Raw genomic sequence first — 12,116 nt, forward strand, 5'->3', positions numbered from 1 at the left:
GCAATGGGAACGTAGCACTATGGTGACCACGTGATATGCAAGTAAGGCAGGCGGTGACTGTGTGAGCTCGCGATAAGATACCTGTTTTTTTTCTGCCGGAATTGTGCTTTTTTTTGAATTAGCCAATTTTGCTGCGTCCATCCCGATCTAGCTCTCCATACACCATCAGGACCTCCCCAAGTGTAGCCATGGCCAAGCAGCGCAAATCCAAGCGACAGCTCGTGCGAGACGAGCGGCGCAAGAAGAAGCGCGAGAACGAACTGCAGGATGACGAGGCACGCGAGGACACGCGGGACGCAAAGCGACAGCGGATCCACGAGGACGGCATGGACCAGGTCAACGGCGGGAACCTGTACTATGAAGACGATGGGGATGGTAAGAGTGGTCCGCGAGATGGCGGACAAGAGTATGGTGGACGAGAGTATGCTGTTCCACGACAGCGTGCTGGCCCACGAGAGTTTCCGGGCTCGCGAGAGTATCCCGAATCACGAGAATACCCCGGCCCAGAACATGCTGGCCCAGATTATGCTGGCACCGGGGATCCACGTGAGTTCTTTGGGCTGCTGAGCGAGGCTGAGCAGGAGTATTTCCGCCGGGCCGACGAGCTGTTGGAGCTCAACGAGTTCGACACACCGGCTGAACGGCGGGTCTTCCTGGCCAACGTCTTCCGCGAGGCCCGCGGCAAGGAGCTCAAGCTGGCCAGCAGTCAGTCGTGCTCGCGGCTGATGGAGCGGCTGATGCAGCTGGCGACGACACGCCAGAAGAAGCGCCTGTTTGGCGCATTTTCCACCCACTTCATGACGCTCGTGAGCCATCGATTCGCCGGTCATTGCTGCGAGCAGCTCTTCCTGCAGTCGGCCCGTGCCGTTGGCAAAGAGGGCACGGCCGACGACGACGAAGACGAGGCCGAGGCTGAGGCTGCCGACGATAACGACGATGGTAACGACAAGAACGACACGTCCATGGAGCAACACTTTTTGCTTGTGCTCGACGAGCTTGAGCCCCACGTCTCCGCCCTACTGACCGACCGTTTCGGCTCTCACGCACTGCGCGTCCTGCTTGTCGTTCTCTCCGGCCGGCCACTCGACCAGCTGGCCACTCGCACGATGATGCGCAGCCGCAAGAAGGAGGTCGTCACCGTGGCTGGCGAGGAGGCCCGGAAGCGCGCAGCCGCCAGCGACGGCGACGCATCTACCACCAATGCCATAGCAAGCAGCTCGACCACCGCATCGGCTGCAGCTGTCCGCTCAGTCCCACCGTCTTTTGTCGCTGCCGTCCGCAAGATCCTTGCCGATATTGTGGCCGCTCTCGATCCGGCTTCTCTGCGTGTCATGGCCACCCATCCGACCGGAAACCCAGTGCTGCAGCTGTTGCTCGAGCTCGAGATGGGCGAGGAAAAGAAGACAAAGAAAGGAAAGGAGGCCAAGGAGGAGGATGACACTCTACTGGGCCGACTGCTGCCCGGTGCCCCGGCCTCGCTGTCCGATCCGCAGTCACCCGCCGCCGAGCTCATCCGCACGCTCGTCTATGACCGCATCGGCTCCCGTCTGCTGGAGACGCTGGTGAACAACAGCCCCGGACGGCTGTTCAAGGCACTGTACGCAAGCACGTTTGCGGCACAGGTTGAGGCTGATGACGCCGATGAGAGCAGCAAGGAAAAGGACACCTCGACCTCCTTCGCCCGCCCCATGGCCGTTTACCTCCGCAATGACGTCGCCTGTTATCCGGCCATACGCGTGCTGGAGCGGCTGGGCCGTGACGAGCTAGTTGCCGTCATCACCCAGCAGATCCTGGCCGCGCCCACCGCCGCGTCCATGTCTGGCCGTACCGCCGCGCCTGCCGCCGTGGTGGCCCAGCTGGTCGAACGCCAACGTTTCAGCGTGCTGCGGACTCTCTTTGTCCGGTGTGCCGCGCGTTCCGTCGACCAGACTGTGGTGCGCCAGCTGGTCGAAGCCCTGCGTCAGGCCGTCGGAGCCGAGCGTCACAGCGACTCAGCCAAGCTGATCACCCGGCTGTGTCTGGGCGAATCCGATGGTGATGTCGACGAGTCGGAGAAGCTCCGTGGCGGCGACGTCAGGGATGAGAAGAAAGAAGCCGCTGCTGTGGCCCACGGCTGTCTCCTAGTGACGGCCATGCAGGCCATTCCGGGTCCACCAGCCCAGGCCGTGCAGAAGTCGCTTCTGGCACTGTCGAGTGAGCAGCTGGCACACTTGGCCACGGCCACGACGGCCTCAGCCGCTATCGTCATTACCGCCATTGCCGCCACCAACAGCGACAGCCACAGCCGCAGCCAAGCACCCGTGGTCAAGCAGCTGGTGGCCCGTCTGGTGCCTGCCTATCTGCAGCTGGCAACATCGCCGTCTGGTCATGCTGTCCTGGTGGCCATTGTGCAGAGGCCGTCACGGGTGGCTGATGCCTCGGCAGGAGCTTCGGGAGGAACACCAGCTGGAGCCTTTGTGGCCCATCTCGAGCTGCCCTTCCACCTGAAGGAGGCATTCGTGTCACAGCTCTCGACACAAGAGGACACACTGCGGGCCTGCTGGCCTGGCCGCGTCGTGTGGCGGGCTTGGCGCATCGACCTCTGGCGCAGCCGTCGTGCAGACTGGATCCGCTGGAGCAAGGCAGGCGAGCCCGAGGGGCTGCAGAAATCGACGGCACCCTTGGCGGCGGCTGCCTGGAACCGTGTCGTCAGAGACCAGAAGAATGTAGAGGAAGACGTCGAGATGGAGAAGGGTGGAGAGGAGGAGAAGGAGCTTGAGGAGCCTGAGGAGAAGAAGGACGAGGAAGACAAGGAGGACAAGGAGGAAAAGATGGAAATACGGGAGGACAAGGAGAAGAAGGAGAAAAAGGAGAAAAAAGAGAAGAAGGAAAAAAAGGAGAAAAAAGAGAAGAAGGAAAAGAAGGAGAAAAAGAAGAAAGAGGAGAAAAAGCTGACAGAAAAGTTGGACGAAGAGGACGGTGAATCAACATAGACAGCAACAAATGCTTTGAAGCGTGGATAGACTATGAAAATATACAAAACTGGGAATAGGACAGTTCAGTTTATTTTGTACAGAATACGAATTAATTATATTGAAACTGTTGTCATAAACTCCTATCCAAAGGCCCCTTCGGCTTAGGAAAGAGCGAGCGGCCTCGGGAAAGTGCGAGGGCCCAAGCAACTTTCCAAATAGAGACGAAAGGCATCAAACACAGCCGTCCGGTGACCAGACATTCAGATCACCCTCAAATATACAAAAACACAATCGGACACTCGGACACTATCAGCTGTGTAGTCGACTACGGCCATATATAGCAAATATCTCGCAAAAGGCTGCAACAGGCAGCAAAGACAGAAAAACAAAGCATAGACAAAGACAAAGGCTGATTTGGAGTTTTTTTTTTTTTTAAAAAAACGTTCTAATTTTCTGTCTGAAGTCGTACATTCCCATCGTCTGATAACCGGAAAGAACAATATTTTTCCTGCAACCCAAATTCCACAGAATTCTTACAATTTGTCACAATACTCTTACAACGTTAAACATCTCTCGCCTCATTTGTATCAAACACCCAAATACAACAAGACTTCACAATCACTGCGGACCTCAACTTACCACCGAAAACCATACATGTCGAAACCATGGGCGTCAAAATGATATCCCAAATTCCTTTTGGATCGACCTGAGACCAAGATTCAGAAACGCTTGAGCTTGCAAAAGCAAATATGGTTCCAGAGTCAGTGCCTAAAATATCCATAGCATTAACACAAGTTCGAATGCCTGCCTTGAACGGCTCGATGCAGGTCCTGAAAAACAATTTTGCTGGGCGACTCTTTAGTCTTCCAAGTTCAGAAACTCGCCAAAGGTATTGTGCTGCCACTGCGTGCCAATTCTTGGCCGGGCGCTCTTCTGGTGACCGAGTTCGGGGGCTACCGAAGGCGGTAGGGGATTTGCCTCTGGGTTTTGTAGAAAGGCTACACGCAGACGTAGCAACCGAAGCTTCTCCTTGTCCTGTTCTTGTCTTGACAACATGATACCTTGACTGGACTGTTTCGGCTCATCAAAAAAAATCTCCAGTCCCTGTGGTTCTGTCTGCTCATAATTAGCCAGTGCCAAATCCATCCCGAGGGTATCTTGTCCCTCATGCTGAGGCTGTTGGGGTTGTTCAGGAAGGATATTCTGCTCCTGTGCTGCTGGCTGCCCAATGTTCATCAAGGCCCTTCCCATCTTGGAACCATCCTGCTGTACATTTTGTGGCTGTACGGGCAGTTGCAGCCGTCCACGAGATGATGTCGGCTTTCGTGGTGGGAAGAGCAGCTCAAGTACCTGAATTGTAGCTTGATCTAGCTCGAGTTGAGCACTGGCATTTTCCTGTGTCTCCTGCTGCTGCGGTGTGATTTGTGGCAGAGACAACAGTGGTGGATGCGACTGGCTAGGCTGCTGGAGATCTAGCCGTGCTTGATGAAACCCCGGAAGTGATAGCTCAGCCAGCTGCTGGTCAGAAATTTGTGAGGCTGGAGCTTCCTGGCTAAAGACTTGAGCCACTGGTTGGAAATAGTTCTGAAGGGGAAGCTGTAAAGCTCCCTGGTCAGGAAGATTAGCCAGTGGCCTATAAGAGGACCGATGGAGACACTTGGGGATTCCCTGGCTAGGGACATTAGTCTGTGGCTGTCTGTAGGGGTAATGGCGACGCTGGAAGGTTCTCTGGTCTGGAAGCTGGAAAACTGGAGTTTCTTGGACAGAAATTTGATCCGGTGACTGGACAAAATTCTGTCCAGGAAACTGCAGGGAAAGAGGTCTCTTCTGGCTGTCTGTGTTCTCCATTGGCTGACTAAATTGCTGACCAGTGAGCCGGAAGGAAAGAGGAACCTCCTGGCTGACCGTGCTATCCATTGGCTGACTAAATTGCTGGCTAGGAAGCTGAGAGGAAAGCACATCAATTGGCTGATTGAATGGCTGACCAGAAAGCTGGAAGGAAAGAGCTCCCCCTTGGCTGACTGTGTTATCAATTGGCTGACCGTATTGTTGGTCAGGAAGCTGAAAGGAAAGAGCTCCCTCGAATGTGTTATCGATTGGCTGACTAAATTGTTGTCCATTCAGCTCAGAGGCAAGAGGTTCCTCCTGGCTGAACGTTCCCAGCGGCTGATCAGACTGCTGGCCAGGAAGAGAAAAATTCGTCTGTCCAAAATCCATGAGCTCCTCAATATCCTGATCGGAATATTGCAAGTCCAGCTCCTCCTGGCCAGCAACTTGGGCCATAAGCTGGTTTTCTTCCTGGTCGGGAAGCTGCGTGCCTGACTGGCTTATGGGTATGTGAGTCAGTGCACTTGCCTGTAGATTATCGTACTGCTGCTGCTGGGGAAGTTGCTGCTGGGGAAGTTGCTGCTGGGGAAGTTGCTGCTGGGGAAGCTGCTGCTGGGGAAGTTGCTGCTGGGGAAGCTGCTGCTGTGGAAGCTGCGGCTGGGGAAGTTGCGGCTGAGGAACCTGCTCAGGAACGGCAGGTGGCAGTGGCATCTGGACCTGGGGAGCTACTGTAGGCGGGATCGCCCATACAAATTTCTTTGCAAACCGTGCCAGTCTTGGTTGCCTCTTCAAATTGACTTGAGACCGCAGTCTGGCTTTCTGGAACTCATATTCTTCCTCTGAAAGACTGAACATCTCCTGCCCGACCCTTTCCGCGGGAAGATTCCACCTATAGTACTCAACTTCTGCCGGATCAAGACAAAGGATCATTGTTCTAAAGACTGCTTCGAACTTGATGTGTAAAGCAAGCTCGTTGTCTGGCACCATCTGAATTCCAGGGTGTGATTTCTCTGCGTAGCTATGATGGAAATAGTCGCCCCTTCTGATTTCGTCATCATCGATATGAAAGCCATAGCCGTCCATGACTCTGCTTAGTGCTGATGCTTTTAGTGCCGAATCCTTACATGCTTCGAAAGTACGGCAATTAATTCGGCGTGATATAGACTTGTAGGCATAGCACTTCTTCTTCAATACCGTGATGATCAAATCGTAAGTTGAAGGCGTCTGTTACATCATAGTTAGCATTGATGTTCGATGACGTGAAAACAGAGCAGATCTTGGATATTTGGAAGCACTTACTTCGGTCACTTCGAAGTCGTTTGTTCTGGGAGCCATGGTGCGATGTGGTGACAGTGAGTGCCGTATAAATGTGTGTGTATGTGTACGTATGGGAATGAGAGTGGATGTAGGTATGAGATGGAGTGGGCAGAGATGAAACTTTGCTCTTGTCTTTCAAGCCAGATGAATGGTAAAAAAGTGAAGATTGGATGGCAAGGAGGGATGGAGGGAAGGATGGATGAAGTGGCCAGGACCTCTGTTTATAAGGAAGAAGAAGCTTAGAACATCAGTCAATGGACGTGACTGTAAGTCGATATGGCAGTTGCAACAGTCAAGAAGAATTTTCTGTGTGTGGCGTGTACGTTGTTTGGATTACATTGCAGTCATATCGTTGGATAGTAAGTAAAGCACAAGACTTGCAAGCTGCTTGGCACATGGCTTTCTTGTGTTTATTTAGCAGGGACTCCCATTTTGAACATAGCTAGAATACTAGAATACTAAGAGGAAAGATTGAGAAGACTATCTGTCTGATCAAGCCTTCGAGGCATCAGTTTGGGGTGGACCTGAAGTAAAGATTGGGGAGAGGAGGGGGGGACGGGGGGGGGGGCAAAGGAAGGCTTGTTTGGCAAGGCCAACAGTACAATGCATTATTAATGACTCCAGAATTTTGGCCATATGGACAGCGAGGTCTGTCGATTATGCGAGCAGATTAGGTTTGCCGTGATGCAACACAGTTTTCGTGCAGGAGGTCGCCTTCGTTGTGATGCATTGCAGTATGCGAGCAAAAATCGTATAGGAAGCGCAGACTCCATCTGCAGATGAGCTATACTAAGTCAAAGGAAGAGGGGACTATGGAGACGTCGCTGCAACAGAGACGGGTTGTAACACCGTTCCAGGCAGTAAGGGCTCTTCTAACGCTGAAGCGTAAAGACCATTTTTGATGTTCGGTCGTCAAATTTTCAAAAGTCAAAGTTAACATATTGGTAGAGGTATTACACCTGATTGGTTGATTTGGCTCTCTGTCTACTCAGCCGCCACATGCAAAATAGGATCGAGCCAATAAGGATACAGATGTACCCACACAACCATGACTTATCACTCTGGAGTACAGAGTACTGGGCCGTTAACGGCCCTAATTTTCTGTCTTGTTTTAGAAACGAAGAATCAACGCCTAGGGCGTATTAAGGCGAAAGGGCCCGAATCTGAAGCAAGATTATGAATGAATGACATTGTCTAGAGGATTTCAGGCCGTACGAAAAACGGAACATGGGATTGTCCCATCTGACATTAAGCCCTGTACAAAGCGTGCTTTTTTGGCTGACTTGAAAAAGATTAGCATTAAAAGACGGCATCGTGATCAGGAGCGCTCGGACACCAACGGCGTATCTGCTTCATAATCAAAGTTCGTATAAGCTTATAAATGAGACAGATATACAGTACGAGTAAGTCAGCACATAGGCAGCGTCTGCAATTATGCCGATTCTCATTGTAGTCCAAAGCAGCACACAGACCAAGGAATGACAGAAGGAACAAGCACAGGAACGAGCTCAAGCATACGCCCGTAATCAACAAAATTTGGTTTACCGAGGTTTCCTTGACGTATCACGGCTACGTAAATGAAGGTGTTTTGAGAAATCCACGAACTGAATTTATGATGGATTCCGTGTGGGCGTCATGGACGAAGCCAAAAGCCGGAGTTCAGTCGCTGTATTTCCGCAGACATGCATTTGATCTCGCCACAAGATAGTTCCTCTGACGATCCCGCAGCTCGGTTGAGCATTGTTGGAGCCAAGACGGACATTGCTCATATCAGACCAGCCTGCACCACCAGCTGCTATCTCGGCTCGTCGAAGTTTTCAGTGTTGTCGAACTTTCCGAATTGGTCTGCTCAGAAGGACGGTATTGATGCACGATATCCTCGCAGAAGTAGTAGTACTAATCAATGTTGGAAGGGGGTCTTCTGAACCACCACTAAGCCCTAGACTCTGCCAGCTCAAGGCCAAGCGAAAGGGTGTCCCCTGTCTGCGAGAGTCATGTGGCTGCAAGAACGAATAAGCCATCCTTGATCTGTTGGAAAAAAATGTATTCTGGGGCGATGTAGTTGTTGGTGTAAAAGCCCCGGGGTGACCAAAGTCATATTGAAGATTTTCCCAAGCTCGTCGGAGCAGGACCAGCACACAACATATGGCCGGTGATCAGTCAAGGAATTAGACCCGTAGAACTGTAGTAGCATCATAAGTTTCTGTTGCCGAGTAAAGCATTGACTTGTTCCTTCTCTGTATTTCCAAAAGAAACATGACATGACGTGAGCCATATATCAAAGACTTTCACATGACACGTACCTCTTTATCACTACCATCGACATTCGATTGAGAAGTAGAAGATGTAATAAGGAGCGAGAGGCGGGCTCTCCATTATTTCGAAGCGAAACAATGGAAGTTTGGTTTCAGATGTACGCAATTTTCTGACAGAATTTCCCATCTCCGGCTCTTGATTCGCGTGCCTTCCCATTTGAACCTTTCGGACGTAGTCGGACAGACCCGATTATACGGGTGGAGAAGGGGCAACTCGGAGATACCCACAAACAAGAAAGTAAGCAGTTCGCACCTGCCGTCTACACATCTACATTGTCAACGCCAAGCACAAAAAAATATGACCTCGTCAAACGTAAGCTGAAATTTGGTTTCTATAAATGGAGTCAGCATCAGTCGTTTTGTATCTTCTCGCCTCGATTGAGCCACCGAGGGCCTAGGCTTTCTCACTGAAAGCACCTGGAACTGAGTATCTGAAGGCTCTTTTTTGTGCACTACTCCGTACGTTCCAACCTCGGCTTCAAATCTAGTATGTGTCTCCACCTCTTGAAATAGAAGCACACCGAAACTACACTCTTATTGTTTACGATCTATTGCATCCTACTTCCTGACTTTACCACTTTTCTCACCCACTACCCCAAATTGGCAGCCGAAGCAGGACCACGCCGCTATATCAACCATACTCCGCACTATGCACCTTATCGCGGCCCGCTACAAGATCCCCCTACGGTTGAGGAGAGCTGCTGTTCGTAGTATTGGCATTTGGCAGAACAAAGCGCTTGCATACGGACCAAATATCACACGGTGTAGACTGCCCGTTGTAGTTCATATGTATGTACCTCGTATCTTATCAGTGAACCTATGACACAAATAGCAACTCTCTAAGAAAAAGGAGGTTTGGGTGCAGTTTCACTGACTACGTCAGTCACTCGAAACTAAACCATGCGGTCGCCAGGACAGGTTGGATACTCATGGATCAACTCGCCACAGAAGATACAGAGTACAGCCAGCAGAAGGTGTGCAGTCTAGGTCATCCATCATAATGGACTTGGGCGCATTGGCAAGGCCATCAGCACTATGGAAAGAGACCACGTGATTGATTTGTGCATCGGCTATTCCGAGTATGGTCTACTTAGTAAAAATCTGCTCCTAGACGTGCTCGGCGCCGTGATTTGGATCACGTGCACCGACTACGACGTACACTATTTGTCAGATGCAATGGATCCCTGGACCACTTCCCGAGGTGTTATAGTTGTCCCCACTTCAACCTCGTACGGAGTATCGTACTAAGAAAAACCCCGAGACCCCGGATGGGGGCCGAAACGTGACGTGTAGGACCAAATCACATAAAAGGACAGCCGTACTTGATACAGATGGCTATAATTCTTATCGAACAGCTAGCTCTAGACGACAACTTAGACAAGCAGTCCGACATCTCGCTTTTTCTCCGACAGCCCGAAGCTTATTTCCCCCAAAAATGGCAACTTACGACCAGGAATACTGGCAGGTCATTGAACCAATGGCCAAGGCCCAAGCGGCCCAGCCCATGCCGCCACCGAAAAACTGCCTTGAGATCCGGGCGCGATCGCGCAAGTTTATGGAGGCGGTGCTGCAGCGGATGCCATTTCCCGAGAACGTGACGGAGACGCGCATCGACGTGGTGACACCAGACGGCCACACGGTTCCGGTGTACCGCTATGCCACGGCCGAACAACTCGCGCGCAAGGACCAGCCGGTGGTGTTGTATATGCATGGTGGCGGCATGGTATCGGCATCGGCCCAGCTGTACCGAACGTTGATGGCGACGCAGGTCATCGATTTTGGCGTGCAGCACTTTGCCGTCGACTACCGGCTGGCGCCCGAGGCAACGGCACCGGTGATGCTGGAAGAGTGCTACAGCGTGCTGGCGTACCTCTCGGGCCACGCAGCAGCGCTGGGCATCGATGCCGCGCGCATCGGCGTCGCCGGCGACTCGGCTGGCGGCGGCCTGGCCACGGGCGTCACGCTGATGGCACGTGATCGCAGCCTGCAGCCGCCAGTGGCCAAGCTGATCGTGCTCTATCCCATGCTAGACGACCGCACGGTGCAGCGACACCCGCCCAAGGGCGCTCGTCTGTCGGGCGCCAGCACCACCGACGACGACTGGGCCAAGCGCTCTGTGCTCGTCTGGAGCACCGAGCAGAATGCCATGGCCTGGGCGGCGTATCTAGGTCTCGGCAATCCCGGCACGGACGGCGCGCTCGAGGCGGCCACTGCGCTGACTGAGGCCACCGCCAACGACGCCGGCACGCTGCCGTCCACCATCACCCCTTACTCGGTGCCGGCCCGGGCCGAATCGCTGGTCGGCATGCCCAGCACGTACATCGATGTCGGCGCGCTCGACCTCTTCCTTGAGGAGGCTGTGCACTTCGCAGCCAAGCTGGCGCGCGATTCGGTCGAGTTCGACTTTCACGTCCTGCACGGGCTGCCTCACGCCTACAACCAGGTGGCGCCGTCCATCACGGCCGCACAGTCGGCACGTGCCCTGCAGAAAGGGGCGTACACCAGCTTTTGAGAACGTACAGTTGAGCTGCTGGTACTGGACGAGATGCCGGCTTCGGCTGGGTTCCCGTGTACTTGCGACCTCGCCTTACACGGTGTACAGAGAGGCTGTGGACGACTATCCACAAATGCCGAACTTCCTGTAAAAGAAACCAGAGTTTCAGAGTGCCATGCGACGTGCTGCTGTGGCCTTGCATTGCGTGGACAGGCTATCATGCCAGCGTCCTAAATTGTGTGAGCAGGTTGCCATTACTAAGCTTTTTGACATCTTCGGAGTGGAACAACGTGGCGCCGTGAAGGGCAGCCGACGGAAATGGAAGCAATCGTCGTCATCGTGACCGGGTTGGTCTAAGTACTTGCGAGTAGTGCAGCTGTACATAGAGCACCATGTATCTTAATATAAAACTTATCAAATACGCCCCAAAGTGCTGCAGCACATTCGATCTGGCGATGCGAGTGTTACGATCTTTCTGACAGGCAGCACGTACGCCGTACACGTAGCTTCCCCAGCCTCTGTTGAAATAGAAGCAGCTGCGCCTCGTGGAAGCGCCACCTTGCAGGCGCAGACAGTGCTACTCCGTAATTCGTAGGCCCAGCTTAGTGGGGCATAAGCGTGATGGAGCGCTGCAGCTAGGAAAGAACGAGCCAAATACAGCAAGCGGGACGGAGGAAGGAGTGAGCTAGCCGATGTGGGACGCATCCTTCGAGGCCAAGTAAGATACAAGATTACGAGTAGCAAATTGCCTTTCGGCCTTTGGCTTCACATTCTGCACCCGCGAAACAACCCCACAGACGGCGACAAGCTTTGCCAAGATGGCGCATTCTTGTGCTCGCATCCCGGCGGCCTGCTCTTCCGACGATGCAGGCACTGACGCTGTGTGCTAGCTCGAACACCTGCATTCGTCCCAAATATCAGCCACAATACCACCGTCAGACGTAATCATCGCTCGTGTTTCGTGTTTCCCTCCGCCGCTCCGCCAGGATCAGCCGCATCCTCCCAGCAGACTGCTAATCTCAATTCAGTCGACACCCGACCCACCCCCCACCGACGGTCTTGCCTTCCAACGGCACAAGCCCTGAAAGCAGTCGACAGGGTGTCGAAGACTGCTGCACCGGGATGGCGCGATCTGCTATTGGTAAGATGCAGGCTGTACTATGTTTGGACGACGCCAGGGCTTGATGGGCCGGCTGCAGGACGTTATTG

General features: G+C 53.1%; 3 protein-coding genes across 3 annotated transcripts; 2 read left to right on the forward strand and 1 right to left on the reverse strand.

Moving 5' to 3' along the window:
- Positions 1 to 188: 188 nt before the first annotated feature.
- Positions 189 to 2,972, forward strand: CMQ_1022 (rRNA processing protein; the record flags this gene model as incomplete). The annotated part of the gene is made up of 2 exons (XM_014318101.1): positions 189 to 2,687; positions 2,943 to 2,972. The coding sequence occupies 2 exons, from the start codon at positions 189 to 191 to the stop codon at positions 2,970 to 2,972; spliced, it is 2,529 nt and encodes an 842-aa protein (XP_014173576.1).
- An 840-nt stretch (positions 2,973 to 3,812) lies between these two features.
- On the reverse strand, positions 3,813 to 6,116 carry CMQ_1570 (uncharacterized protein; the record flags this gene model as incomplete). The annotated part of the gene is made up of 3 exons (XM_014318649.1): positions 3,813 to 5,276; positions 5,976 to 6,005; positions 6,081 to 6,116. 3 exons carry the CDS (start codon positions 6,114 to 6,116, stop codon positions 3,813 to 3,815), a joined length of 1,530 nt encoding a protein of 509 aa, XP_014174124.1.
- A 3,732-nt stretch (positions 6,117 to 9,848) lies between these two features.
- CMQ_1338 (arylesterase monooxygenase) lies at positions 9,849 to 10,925 on the forward strand (the record flags this gene model as incomplete). Its single annotated transcript, XM_014318417.1, has 1 exon — positions 9,849 to 10,925. The coding sequence occupies one exon, from the start codon at positions 9,849 to 9,851 to the stop codon at positions 10,923 to 10,925; it is 1,077 nt and encodes a 358-aa protein (XP_014173892.1).
- Positions 10,926 to 12,116: the final 1,191 nt, after the last annotated feature.

Source organism: Grosmannia clavigera, assembly GCF_000143105.1.
Source record: "Grosmannia clavigera kw1407 unplaced genomic scaffold GCSC_140, whole genome shotgun sequence".
NCBI lineage: Eukaryota > Fungi > Ascomycota > Sordariomycetes > Ophiostomatales > Ophiostomataceae > Leptographium > Leptographium clavigerum.